This window comes from Pongo pygmaeus, chromosome 19, assembly GCF_028885625.2.
Source record: "Pongo pygmaeus isolate AG05252 chromosome 19, NHGRI_mPonPyg2-v2.0_pri, whole genome shotgun sequence".
Classification (NCBI taxonomy): domain Eukaryota; kingdom Metazoa; phylum Chordata; class Mammalia; order Primates; family Hominidae; genus Pongo; species Pongo pygmaeus.
Genome location: NC_072392.2, coordinates 72547269 through 72561708, shown reverse-complemented (window position 1 = coordinate 72561708; position 14440 = coordinate 72547269). Strand labels below are relative to the sequence as shown.

Sequence of the window (14440 nt, the reverse complement as noted above, 5' to 3'; positions counted from 1 at the left end):
CATGGTGACACCCCATCTCTACTAAAAATACAAAAATTAGCCAGGCATGGTGGTGCATGCCTGCAGTCCCAGCTGCTGCGGAGGCTGAGGTGGGAAAATCACTTGAACCCGGGAGGCAGATGTTGCAGTAAGCCGAGATGACGCCACTGCATTACAGCCTGGGCGACAGAGCAAGACCATGTCTCAAAATAAAAAAAATAATAAAATAAATAAAATAAACTTAATGATAAAATAGGTTAACCAGGCCTCAAATTCTAATTCTCTCTTCCCGAGTAATAATGTCATAAATACAGACTTTCCCACTGAAAATATCAAAGACATTTCCTGTTCATAAAACCATGAGGGTAGTGTTGACAAAGATTAAAACAGAAAATGCTTTATGTTTAGATCAAGGGGGTTTTTTCCAGTTCACTATAGGACTTACCTATCCATGTCATCATCTCCAGGTAATAAGGGTGGGAGGGGCAGAGGAGGCAACGTTGAAGTTTTCAGGTGTGGAATAGCAGCTGTTACAGATACTTGAGTCTTCACAGAAACCTGTACAGGGGGCTGAAAATTTGCCTGAGAGGACACAGCAGATGTCTTTGAGTGAGTAGAAGGGGGCAAAGTTGAAGTACTGGAAGCAGGAACCTGACTAAATGCTGGCTGAGAAGGAGGCAGAGGTGGTTGCTGTGGAAGAGCTGGTATTGGAGGCAAAGGTGGCAAAGGGGGTGTCTGAGGTGGAGGGGTAGTAGTTGGTAGAGGGGGTGGGGGAGAAGTAATTGTGGGAAGAGGTGGAGGGGTCTCCTTTTCTGATGTTTCTGTCTCCTTTGGAGTAACAATCTCCTCTTTCAGTGCTATGGGTTTAGAGTCTCTTGCTCCCTGTGCTTTCAAATCTTTAACAAGATGCTTCTCGGAGTTCTCATCCAACTTTACTTTCCCTGTATCTGAAGAATTTTTTACCTCTGTGTTTAGATGTGTTACATTCACCAGTTCAGTATCTGGGGCAGATTTTTCCAATTTTACACTTCTGGGTAACTTTTTAGACTCCAAACCTGAATCCTTAGCCTCTACTGAACTGTTCTCTTTTCTAGGCAAAAATACAGGTGAACCCTTGGATTCCTTTCCATCCATCTTTGCTGCAGCAGCAGCAGCTGCTCTTTCCTTCTTTTTCCTACTGAGTTCAGCTCCCAGACTGGAATTAAGTGGAAGCCTGACAGGTGAGATACTGGAATGACGACTGCGTGAACTGGATCTCTTCTTTTTACTATGAGAAGATGAATGTCTTGAATATGCAGGACTTCTACTTCTGGACTTCATGGATTTCCTACTGGAAAAATAAAAAGGTAGTTTTAAATGAATGGACTACAGTAGTATATGGAAGAAAACAGATCAACAAAACAAACTATGAAGAACTGTAACTTATCAATCTTAAAATAGATTAAGTGCCATCAAAAACAAGGAAAGTCTGAGAAATCAGCCCAATCAAGAGGCACCCCAAGGAGACAAGACTAAATGTAAGATGGTATAATGAGTAAGATCCTGGAACAGAAAATGGACATTAGGTAGACTAAGTAAATCTAAATAAAGTATGGACTCCAGTTTATAATTATGTATCAATATTGGTTCATTAACTGTAACAACTGTACCACATTAATGTAAGATGTTAACAATAGGAGAAACTGGATGCAGGGATATATGAGACTTCTTTGCACTATCTTCACAATTTTTCTGTAAATCTTAAACTACTCTAAAAAAATAAAGTTCATTTAAAAAATACATTAAACTGGCCAGGCACGGTGGCTCACACCTGCAATCTCAGCATTTTGGGAGGCCGAGGCGGGCGAATCACCAGGTCAGGAGATCAAGACCATCCTGGCTAACATGGTGAAACCGCATCTCTACTAAAAAATACAAAAAATTAGCCGGGCGTGGTGGCAGGCACCTGTAGTCCCAGCTACTCAGGAGGCTGAGGCAGGAGAATGGCATGAATCTGGAAGGTGGAGCTTACAGTGAGCCACTGCACTCCAGCCTGGGCGACAGAGTGAGACTACGTCTCAAAAAAAAAAAAAAAAAAAAAAAAAGATTGAACTAAATCCTACAAGAAAACATATCTGAATCATATAACAATAAAATTATCTACTACTTATTCATCTGAAAAAAGATGGGTCACTATTTTTTTTCCCACATTGGAAAAGAAACAGCCATACTCACAATGATTACTTTCAGAATTTTGAATTTAATCTTTGATATAGTGAAAACAGGATAAAGCAGTCATGCCTGGCCAGGTGCAGTGGCTCACGTCTGTAATCCCAGCACTTTGGGAGGCCAAGATGGGTGGATCGCCTGACATTGGGAGTTCGAGACTAGCCTGACCAACATGGAGAAACCCCGTCTCTACTGAAAATACAAAATTAGCCAGGCGTTGTGGTGGGCGCCTGTAATCCCAGCTACTTGGGAGGCTGAGGCAGGAGAATCGCTTGAACCCAGGAGGCAGAGGTTGTGGTGAGCCGAGATTGTGCCATTGCTTGCACTACAGCCTGGGCAACAACAGCAAAATTCCGTCTCAAAAAAAAAAAAAAGAAGTCATACTCCATAGTAAAGGTGGGTTATATCCATCAGGAAGTTAAAAGCAACAAGCATGCTTCACCAAAACCTAAATTTGTTAGCTGGAGAGTTAATTGGCAGAGCCCAGAAAAATATGTTGTTCCTTGCATCCTCAGTTTATAATAAAGTTGTAAAGTTTAAAATAAAGTACTAAACAAATTCCCAACACACAAGACTTAGGATTTACAAAACAAAGTGGAGAAAATGTTTTACCAAAATAACTTTTAGAACTTTTCAAAAACATGAGGGCTCCTAATATCTTTATTATAAAATGATTTCCAATAGGCTTTTTAGAAACTCCTAAAGATATTATTGCATGTTTGATTAATTTTCTTCTTAAGGAAGGCTTTGGAAATAAAATCTGGGAATCTATGGGGCAGATCATTTTAAGTTGAAACCCAAATGTCATTAATTCTCATGACTTTTTACTAAAGCCTAACATGCTAAGGCCTCAATGTGTGACAAAACAAAAAACCAATACAGGCTGGGTGCCGTGGCTCACGCCTGTAATCCTAGCACTTTGGGAGGCCGAGGCAGCGAATCACGAGGTCAGGAGATCAAGACCATCCTGGCCAACATGGTAAAACCCTGTATCTACTAAAAATACAGAAATTAGCTGGGTGTGGTGGTACATGCTTGTATTCCCAGCTACTTGGGAGGCTGAGGGAGGAGAATCGCTTGAACCCAGGAGGCGGAGGTTGCAGTAAGCCAAGGTTGCAGTGAGCAGAGATGGCGCCACTGCACTCCAGGCTGGCGACAGAGTGAAAATCTGTCTCAAAATTAATTAATTAATTAGTTAATTAATTAAATTAAATTAAAACATTAAAAGCGCCGGGCACTGTGGCTCACGCCTGTAATCCTAACACTTTGGGAGGCCGAGGCAGGCGGATTACCTGAGTTCGGAGTTCGAGACCAGCCTGACCAATATGGAGAAACCCTGTCTCTACTAAAAATACAAAATTAGCCGGGCATGGTGATGCATGCCTATAATCCCAGTTACTCGAGAGGCTGAGGCAGGAGAACCGCTTGAACCTGGGAGGCAGAGGTTGTGGTAAGCTGAGATTGCGCCAATGCACTCCAGCCTGGGCAACAAGAGTGAAACTCCGTCTCAAAAATAAAAAATAAATAAAAACATTAAAAGCATAATTGGACAAAACAAAATTTTCCCAGTAGTCTAAAACAAATTGCTTCCATTCTAGGTCATCATATCTTCCTTTATCTTTGATCAGGGAGATATGGTAAGACTGACATATAGTAAGACTGACATGAACCAAAATGTTTCAAAACAACATATGTGTAAGGGAAACAACTTGCATAATGGCAGCGATGATTTTCTTTTACCTATACTGTTTCTTGCAAGTTTGCTTCCAAAAGTTAGTTAAAATATAAAATTATTATTGAAAGCTGGGCGCGGTGGCTCACGCCTGTAATCCCAGCATTTTGGGAGGCTGAGGCGGGTGAATCGCCCTGAAGTCAAGAGTTTGAGACCAGCCTGACCAATATGGTGAAACCCCAGCTCTACTAAAAATACAAAAAAATTAGCCGGGCATGGTGGTGTATGCCTGTAATCCCAGCTGCTCGGGAGGCTAAGGCAGGAGAATTGCTTGAACCCAGGAGGCGGAGGTTGCAGTAAGCCAAGATCACGCCACTGTACTCCAGCCTGGGCGACAGAGAGACACTCCGTCTCAAAAAAAAAAACTAAAACTAAAAATATTGTTGGAATCAATAGAACTAAAAAACAACACCACAAACATGAACATGAGAATATAAAATACTGAAAGGTACTAATATTGACCAAATATCCACTTACCCTTAAGAAAACTAATATTCCTTCTGTACATATTTGGCTGAAACAAGAGGTTTTCTCTGCTCGAAATACAGCTAAGTAACATCTCTATCCCAGGGAAAACATGTAAAACCCAAAACACTAATGCCAGCTAGCTACCAAGTACTACTGTTTTAGTCAGCATGACCAAATCTTCCTAAGGAAGTCTGTTAGAAACCCTTCAATTTCTCACAGAAGTCTACTGTTAACAGATTTGGATGGCCATATACTTGTGGTATTTTTAGTGATACAAATGCTACATTTAAGTTCCAGGTTCACTCTTCTAGAAAAAAGCGGAGGAGTAGACAACAAATAGGTAAACACAGCCAGCAATAAGCAATGTGTCTTCAAGAAATGTCTTCAAAAACAAAGGTATTTCCCCCGCACTGAATTAAGTTAGGTTCCACTCAACTATTAATCATTGCTAATCTAGCGGATGCAAAGACACTGCATTTCTGCCGAAGCATTTTCAGTCTTTTAAAATGATGTTGTTTGGCCGGGCGCGGTGGCTCATGCCTGTAATTCCAGCGCTTTAGGAGGCTGAGGCAGGCAGATCCCAAGATCAAGAGATCAAGACCATCCTGGCCAACATGGTGAAACCCCGTCTCTACTAAAAATACAAAAATTAGCTGGGCATGGTGGCGCGCGCCTGTAGTCCCAGCTACTTGGGAGGCTGAGGCAAGAGAATCGCTTGAACCTGGGAGACGGAGGTTGCAGTGAGCTGAGATCGCACCACTGCACTCCAGCCTGGTGACAGAGACTCTGTCTCAAATTAAAAAAATAAAATAAAATAAAATAAAATGTTGCTTATTTCATTTTGACTGTCTCCCAAGTAAAGAAACACAGAGAATATCATAGAAGGGATCTGTATGTTCCTCTGACTCTACAAAATTTTTGTACTGTTTAGAATTTCAATCAGTGAAGAAAAACATGTAATACACACATACAAACATATAATGCTCTCTATAAGCCAACTAAAAGCGTGCATGTGTCTCTGGGAATATTATATAATGTTTATATTTGCATGTTACGCTACCATATTGTGTCTCCAATTTTTTCTAAACTTATTTTTACCATTACTGACTAAATTATGTGAGTAGAGATTCCTTTGCTATTTTTTTTTTTAGATGGAGTTTCACTCTTGTTGCCCAGGATGGAGAGCAATTATTGCAATCGTGGCTCACCTCAACCTCCTCCTCCTGGGTTCAAGCAATTCTCCTGCCTCAGCCTCCCAAGTAGCTGGGATTACAGGCATGTGACACCACGCCCAGCTAATTTTGTATTTTTAGTAGAGAAAGGGTTTCTCCATGTTGGTCAGGCTGGTCTCGAACTCCTGACCTCAGGTGATCCGCCCGCCTCAGCCTCCCAAAGTGCTAGGATTACAGGCGTGATCCACCACGCCTGGCCTTTTTCTTTTTTTTTTTTTTTGAGACACAGTCTCGTTCTGTTGCCCAGGCTGGAGTGCAGTGGCGTGACTTTGGCTCACTACAACCTCTGCCTCCCAGGTTCAAGCGATTCTCCTGCCTCAGCCTCCCGAGTAGCTGGGATTATAGGCGCATGCCACCACACCTGGCTAATTTTTATATTTCTAGTAGGGACGGGGTTTCACCATGTTGGCCAGGCTGGTCTCAAACTCCTGACCTCCGGTGATCTGCCCACCTTGGCCTCCCAAAGTGCTTGGGATTATAGGCATAAGCCACCACGCCTAGCCTCCTCTACTCTCTTAAGAGAACATGAGATATGCTGTTTTATCTAAGAATCCAAAAGGAATCACTAGAAAGAAGCACTTCTTACTGAAACTCCTTTTAGTGTTTTAGTCTTAGCATACTCTTCTCTATTCCCATACCCTAAACAGTTAACAATTTTTACAGCCTTAATGAACTACTCTATCAAGAAACACATATTCTAAGAATACTTTTTAGACTTCCTTAAAACACTAAGCAGCATGGCTGGGCGCATTGGCTCACGCCTGTAATCCCAGCACTTTGGGAGGCCGAGGCTGGCAGATCACCTGAGGTCAGGAGTTGGAGACCAACCTGGCCAACATGATAAAGCCCTGTCTCTACCAAAAAAATACAAAAATTAGCCAGATGTGATGGTGGGCGCTTGTAATTCCAGCTACTCTCAGGAGGCTGAGGCAGGAGAATAGCTTGAACCCGAGAGGCAGAGGTTGCAGTGAACCGAGATTGCGCCACTGCACTCCAGCCTGGGCGACAGAACAAGACTCTGTCTCAAAAAAAAAAAGCAGCTTTACAAATGCTACACTTAAGACTTAGGCATTTTACTGTATATAAATTTTACTCCACACCCCACCAAAAAAAAAAGGGTAATCCAGCTAATGGTAAACATGTTAAAGTGTTTAGAATGAAGTATACTGATGTCTGCAACTTACTTTGAGATAAATGAAAACAAAAGATAGATTAATAGACAGGTAGATAGACTACAAAATATATAGCTTTTTTTTTTTCTTTTTTTTTTTAAGACTGAGTCTTACTCTGTCTCTGTCACCTGGGCTGAAACGCAATGGCACGATCTCAGCTCACTGCAACCTCTGCCTCCCGGGTTCAACTGATTCTCCTGCCTTAGCCTTCTGAGTAGCTGCGACTACAGGCGCACGACACCACACCCAACTAATTTTTTATATTTTTAGTAGAGACAGCTTTTCACCATATTGGCCACGCTGGTCTCAAACTCCCTACCTCGTGATCCGCCCGCCTCGGCCTCCCAAAGTGCTGAGATTACAGGTGTGAGCCACTCCTCCTGGCTCAATTTTTTTTTTTTTTTTTGAGACAGGGTCTCACTCTGTTGCTCAGGCTGGAGTGCAGTGGTGTGATCACAGCTCACTGCAGCCTTGACTTCCTAGGCTCAAGCAATCCTTCCACCTCAGCCTCCCAGGCAGTGGGGACTACAGATGTGCACCACCGCGACCAGCTAATTTTTTTTTTTTTTCCTGTAGAGAACGGGGCCTCACTATGTTGCCCAGCCTGGATACAGCAAATATTTATTATAGAATCTAGGTGTTACATATATGGGTGTTCACTACAATTCTTTCAACCTTTCTGTGCTGGAAAATTTTTTATAATAAAATGGAGGAGGAAACATTAAGAACTCCTGCCCTTGACAGCTAGGAACACTCTGCAGCTTGATGTACTCACACCATTTATGAATTGTAACTTTAAGTCAGCAAAAATTACACTGAAATACAAAAGCCATGCATGAGCCAGGCATGGTGGCTCATGCCTGTAATCCCAGCACTTTGGGAGGCAGGAGGATTGCTTGAGCTCAGGAGTTCAAGACCATCCTGGGCAACAGGGCAAAACCCTGGGCAACAGGGCAAAACCCAGTCTCTACAAAAAAAAAGAAAAAAAAAAATTAGCCAGGCATGGTGGCATGAACCTGTAATCCCAGCTACTCAGGAGGCTGAGGTGGACGGATTGCTTGAGCCTGGGAAGTCAAGGCTGCAGTGAGCCAAGATGATGCCACTGCACTCCAGCCTAGGCAACAGGGCAAGATCCTGTCTTTCAAAGAAAAAAAAAGTCATGCATGAATTTTTTTCAAATTAGCACAATTTCTCTACTAGTGTTCAACATCCTCACTCATAATTTACTGAGTGATATTATGTACAAGGCACTGTGCTATGCACTTCAAATTGACTAATTTAATCATCACAACCCTTAAAAGTAGGTATTTATTATTCCCATTTTACACCTGAAGCAACTCAGGCAAGGAGAAATTAACTCATTTGCTAAAGGTCACAAAGCAACATTAGGATTCCACAAAGGTCTAACTAAAGCCCACATTCTGTTTTTGTGAACAGAAGTGAGGCCACAAAGGAGGTACATCTCATTACCTAGGAACAAGAACACAGTTTTCCAAATAATTCATTCTAACAACAAAATTTCAAACTAGCATGTCTTTCTCGCAAAAATATAAAGAAGGCATTATTATCATGTGTTTTAGAGAAAGATTTTGAAAATTGTCAGCGGTCACAAGGTAGGTCAGTGATGATGCTGTAAAGAAAACCAAATTGTCCTTGGAACCAATTTCTGCTAGGTTATACCATTAAAAGGGTAACAGACTAATCAGCTGAATTTCCACTAAAACATCAGTTAAAAGACAGGAATCTTTTGTAAATTATTAAAACAGTGCCAAGTAGGAAATGAATAAATGTACAGGTTTGGGGACTCAGTGGACAACACAAATAGGATAAACTAGGCAAGTAACTTCAATACAAATTTCTTAAGTCTTCAACCAGGTCCCGTAGAGTCTAAAGCACAAATACCAATGTGATTTTTAAAAATTTAAAACTAAGCAACAGAAATAGCTAGACATGCTCTGGGAACTAGTTTCAACTCCATCCACTCACTAAGCAGAAGCCTTTGACGTTTCTCACTCAGAAGCTTACAAGTGAAGACCCCACCACTGGAAGTACCTACCTTTAGCGGTTTGAGGCCTATGTACTCTTCACTTCTCGAATTCTGGGTTAAGGGGAGACAGATTCACACACTGGAATGACTAGCCAACAGCAAAGTGTTCTAGTCAATGATGAACACTGCGGGCTTCCACACAATGTTAACACGCTGAATGCCAATTCCTTGCAACCCACCCTAAATGAGGAAGGACTGTTAGACAAATAGCTCACCTGGGGAGTGGACTCCGACTCAGAGACCGCTTGCTCAGGAAAGGGCTGCTGGACCGCCTTCGACCATAGGGACTGGGCGATCGCCCGCTGTAAGAGCCACTCCTTTCGTAGCTGGACGACCGTCTCCTGCTATAGGGACTGACAGATCTCTGTCGCCTACTGTAGGGGCTCGGTGACCGGGTGCTGGACTGGTAGGCCGAAGGCTCCTTGTAAGGGGGACTGACCGACTGCCTTCTCGAGGTACTTCCAGGACTTTTCTTGTAGGAGTCATAATTGCTCGAGGTATGAGATCGTGGGGGACTAAGGTCATAATCTTGGCCATAAGAAGCTCCCGAGGGGCTATCATCTTGTTTGGAGCTGTCAGACCACTTCCTGTGGGGGCTCCTGGATCTCCGTTTTGGGCTGTCCACTGTTTTATAACTTTTGGGTGTTTCCCTTTTTCGATGACTTTTACTCCGGTCTTTGTGCCCAGACTTCAGCTCCCGTTCTTTCCTGGTCTTCTCCTTGTGGAGCTTGGATGACCTGGATTCCTTGCTGCTGCTTTTGGCTACCTGCGCCTTCCCATAGTCATCAGTCTCCTCATTCGAACGCTTTGAACTTCCCGATATCCGGTCCTTCATCGATCCCGACTTGCTGGAGACTTCTTGGCTTTTTTCTTTTTCGGTCTGTTTAGCTTTTAGTAAGTCCCGGGAACGCCTGTGCTGGTGGTGACGATGTTTGTGCAGGCGGTCGCTCCGATCTGATCCACGACGTTCGTCGTTCTCCCTTCGGTCTAGTTTGAAGGCCATGTCATCGGAGAAGGTGTCGGAATCAGAGCTGATATCATCATACTCCACCAAAGGTTTGATAACTGTGCCCAGGGATGCTGCTTCGGGGGTCACCAACCCCATGTCTTTGGAGTGTTTGGACTTATGCCGCTTGTGCTTCGATACCAAGCGGTGACGCTCTCTGCTGTTAGAGCTGCCGCCTCCCGATGACGGCTGCAAAGTTCCAGAAGCTCCTCCACTCCCGTCCTTCTTGCCCCCATGTCTCTCTGAATTGGGCATTCCCTTTCCCCTGACCTGAAGAAGGGAAAAAAGTTCCCCAGCACTCCAAAAAGCAACCCCCACCCACCCCCCCAACCCCAACTCCACGCCCACCAAAGCGCCCCGGGAAGGGGGTGGGGAGGGCAGGGACGGTAGCCCAGGCTCCTCCTCCCTCCCGACGCCTCAGCACCCTTCTACATGAGGTGGGGGTGAAGGAGCGAGGGAAGAAATGAGAGTTCCTCGGCAGTGGAGTTGCGAGACAACGGGGAGCTGCTCAAGTCTGTTTCCTTTTCTCCCTCCGCCGAGCCAGTCCTCAGGCCCGGGCGCCGGGGAGGTCGAGGAAGTGAGAAGCCGATGGCCCGGGGCTGTGGGGCCGACTCCAGCTCTGGGGCCCTGCGAGGACTACGCGGGCCCTTCCCCTACCCGGTAGCCCGGCTCAGGGCGGCCTCCTGTCGCCGGGGTGCCGCGGCCTAGGTGCCTCACGCCCCCTTTGTCCCTCGCTCCTGAGGGAGCCCCCTTCCTTGCCCCCGTTTCACCTCCACACCAACACACACACACTCTCTCTCCCTCACACAGACTCAGTCACACACTAGATTAAACCGAAACGGCACTTGGAGAATGGGGGAGGGGCAATCCCAGAAATCGTCGCGAGAGTCCAGTAGGCTCTCGCGATGTTTCGTGCTTCGCTTTCACCTCATTCCTCTGCTTATCAAACAACGCGAGATCAGGTCCCAAACTAGAAACGCGTTTCACCTGAGTCTCGCGATGAGCTCCCGGAGCTCCCCGTTTGAGCAAAGCTTTATTGAAACGGAACAAACCGAGTTTGTTTTTTTTTTAACCAAAACTTTATCGGTAACTGATTAAACAAACACTCCCAGGCTCCGTGACAAAATAATTTTAACATCCTTTTTAACAAATCTTTTAACTACCAGGATGACTTTTTTTGTTTGTTTTTTGTTTTATTTTGAGACGGAGTCTCGCTCTGTCGCCCAGCCTGGAGTGTTAGTGGCGCGATCTCGGCTCACTGCAACCTCCCCCTCCCGGGTTCAATTGATTCTCCTGCCTCAGCCTCCCGAGTAGCTGGGATTACAGGCGCCCGCCACCACGCCCGGCTAACTTTTGTGTTTTTAGTAGAGACAGGGTTTCACCATGTTGGCCAGGCTGGTCTCGACCTCCTGACCTCAAGTGATCCTTCCGCCTCGGCCTCCCAAAGTGCTAGGATTACAGGCGCGAACCGCCGCGCCGGGCCATTTTTTTGTTTGTTTGAGACAAGATCTGTCTCTGTTGCCCAGACTGGAGCGCAGTGGCACGATCTCGGCTCACTGCAGCCTCCACCTCCTGGGCTCAAGCAATCCTCCCACCTCAGCCTGCCGAGTACTTGGAACTATAGAGTCGCGCCACCACGCCGTGCTAATTTGTTTCTATTTTTCGTAGTGATGGGGTTTCGCCATGTTGCCCAGGCTAGTCTCGAACTCCTAGACTCAAGCGATCCGCGATCCTTGGTCTTGAACTCCTAGAATGAAGCAATCTGCCCGTCTGGTCCTCCCAAAGTGCCGGGATTACAGGCTTGAGCCACCGCGCCCGGTTGAGATTATTTTTTACAGAGCGAAAGACAAATGTCCGGACATTTCAACCCAAGTCCCTGAGTGTTTTAACAGTGCTTCCCACATATAGGGTGTGTGCTACCTGCCAAGCATTTTACATACATTATCTCTAATTTCACAATTATCCTGCAAAACATGAGATTTTCATCCCTGTTTTATAGAAAAGGAATCCCAGCCTCAGGGAAGTTGAATCATTTGGTCCAACAAGTGCCGCAGTCAACATTCAAATTCATGTCTTACTGAGACTAAAACACAAGCTCTTCCATCCTATGGCGCTGTCTCCTCACCAATCTTTGCTTCAAATCTCAGAACCTAAAAGCTCATCCCATCTTGAGATCCTCCCATGGCTGTTATTGGATAATTTAGCCTTTCATCCTCATACAAAAGATTATAATATGAACAAGAAAAGCATAGTATTAATTAACAAGAAAATAACACTATCTTACACTGGCCCCTAATTTATTACTTATAAAAACTTTCGCGTACCTTAAGTCATTCCATCTTCACAACAGTCCTCTGAAATAGGTTGTATAAGTGAGAAAACTAAGGCATGGAGAAGTGAAGGGGCTTGTCCAAAACGGAGAAGTTCAGCTGGTAAATTCAGGACCAGAAAACATTCTGAATTAAGGTAGTCTCAATTCTCAAAAATCACTCTCTGTAAATGTTCTTGTTCTTTTTGCTCACAGGGCGATCCAAAACTTTTTTTTTTTTTTTTTTTACCTAACTTTGTGTGTGTGTGTGTGTGTGTGTGTGAAGGGTCTTGCTCTGTCGCCCAGGCTGGAGTGCAGTGGCACAATCATAACTCACTGTAGCCTTCACCTCATGGGCTCAGGTGATCCTCCCACCTCAGCCTCCTGAGTAGCTGAGACTACAGGCGCAGGCCACCAGCCCAGCTAATTTTTATTTTTATTTTTTTGTAGAGATGGAGGGCTTGCTATGTTGCCCAGTCTGACCTCAGACGCCTGGGCTCAAGCAATCCATCCACTTTGGCCCCCAAAGTGTTAGGATTACAGGCGTGAGCCACCACACCCGCCGTCTCTAAATGATTGAGTCCATAAATACTGGTTCTAAAATAAAAAGATCAGGCCAGGCACAGTGGCTCACTCCTGTAATCCCAGCACTTTGGGAGGCCAAGGTGGGCAGATCACAAGGTCAAGAGATGGAAGAGATGGAGACGATCCTGGCCAACATGGTGAAACCCCGTCTCTACTAAAAACACAAAAATTAGCTGGGCTTGGTGGCGCACGCCTGCAGTCCCAGCTACTCGTGAGGCTGAGGCAGAGGTTGAACCCGGGAGGCAGAGGTTGCAGCGAGCCGAGATTGCACCACCACACTCCAGCCTGGCAACAGAGCGAGACTCCGTCTCAAAATAAATAAATAAATGAATAAATAATTAAAAAATGAAAAAAATAAAAAGACCAAGTTCTCCACGACAACTTTTTGATCTTCTGTGGAAGTATAATTAATGCTATCAAGAAAAAAAAAGTGGCTGGGAGTGGTGGCTCATGCCTGTAATCCCAGCACTTTGGGAGGCCAAGAGGGGAGGATCATTGAGGTCAGGAGTAAGACCAGCCTGGCCAATGCAGTGAAACCCTGTCTCTACTAAAAATACAAAAATAGGCCGGGCGCAGTGGCTCACTCCTGTAACCCCAGCACTTTGGAAGCCGAGGCGGGCAGATCAGGAGGTCAGGAAATCGAGACCATCCTGGCTAACACTGTGAAACCCCGTCTCTACTAAAAATACAAAAAAATTAGCTGGGCGTGGTGGCATGTGCCTGTAGTCCCAGCTACTTGGGAGGCTGAGGCAGGAGAATGGCGTGAACCCGGGAGGCAGAGATTGCAGTGAGGGGAGATCACGCTACTGCACTCCAGCCTGGGCAACAGAGCAAGACTCTGCCTCAAAAAAAAAAAAAAATTAGGGGTCAAACACTGTGGCTCATGCCTGTAATCCTAGCACTTTGGGAGGCCGAAGTGGGAGGACCACTTGAGGTCAGGAGTTCAAGACCAGCCTGGCCAACACAGTGAAATCCTGTCTCTACTAAAAATACAAAAATTAGTCAGGCGTGGTGGTGATCGCCTGTAATCACAGATATTCAGGAGGTTGAGACAGGAGAATCACTTGAACCCAGAACGCAGAAGTTGCAGTGAGCCAAGATCGTGCCACTGTGCTCCAGCCTGGGTGACAGAGCAAGGCTCTGTTTTGTGTGTGTGTATATATATATACACACACACAAAAATTAGCCGGGCATGGTGGCATACGCCTGTAATTCCAGCTACTCAGGAGGCTGAGGCATGAGAATCACTAGAACCTGGGAGGCAGAGGTTGCAGTGAGCTAAGATTGCACCACTGCATTCCAACCTGGGCAACAGAGTAAGAATCTGTCTAAAAAACAAAAGTGGCTAACAAAAAGAAAAAAGGGCTGAGTGTGGTGGCTGACATCTGTAAAACCAACAATTTGGGAGGCCAACGTGTGAGGAATTCGTGAGCCTAGAAATTGGAGACCAGCCTGGGCAACATGTTGAGACCTCTGTCTCTACAAAAAAACACAAGAAATGACAGGCCGAGCGAGGTGGCTCATGCCTGTAACCCCAGCAATTTGGGAGGCTGAGGCAGGCAAATTGCCTGAGTTCAGGAGTTTGAGACCAGCCTGGGCAACACGGTAAAACCCCATCTCTACTAAAATACAAAAGAAATTAGCCGCCGGGCTTGGTGGCTCACGCCTGTAATCCCAGCACTTTGGGAGGCTGAGGCAGGCGG

General features: G+C 45.2%; 1 protein-coding gene across 42 annotated transcripts in view; it reads right to left on the bottom strand.

Moving 5' to 3' along the window:
• The window catches only part of CDK12 (cyclin dependent kinase 12), a 106194-nt gene extending 95490 nt beyond the window's left edge, over positions 1-10704 (bottom strand). For 35 of the 42 annotated variants that reach the window (XM_063656851.1, XM_054457241.2, XM_063656854.1 and 32 more), the window contains exons 1-2: positions 9054-10704; positions 425-1309 (exon numbers count right to left, since the gene is read on the bottom strand). In XM_063656851.1, coding sequence (XP_063512921.1) covers positions 425-1309; positions 9054-10099 — 1931 coding nt within the window. In that variant the 5' untranslated portion in view covers positions 10100-10704. The remainder of the gene's footprint in view (positions 1-424; positions 1310-9053) is intronic. The other 7 variants (XM_063656861.1, XM_054457265.2, XM_054457263.2 and 4 more) reach the window with 1 other exon arrangement.
• Positions 10705-14440: the final 3736 nt, after the last annotated feature.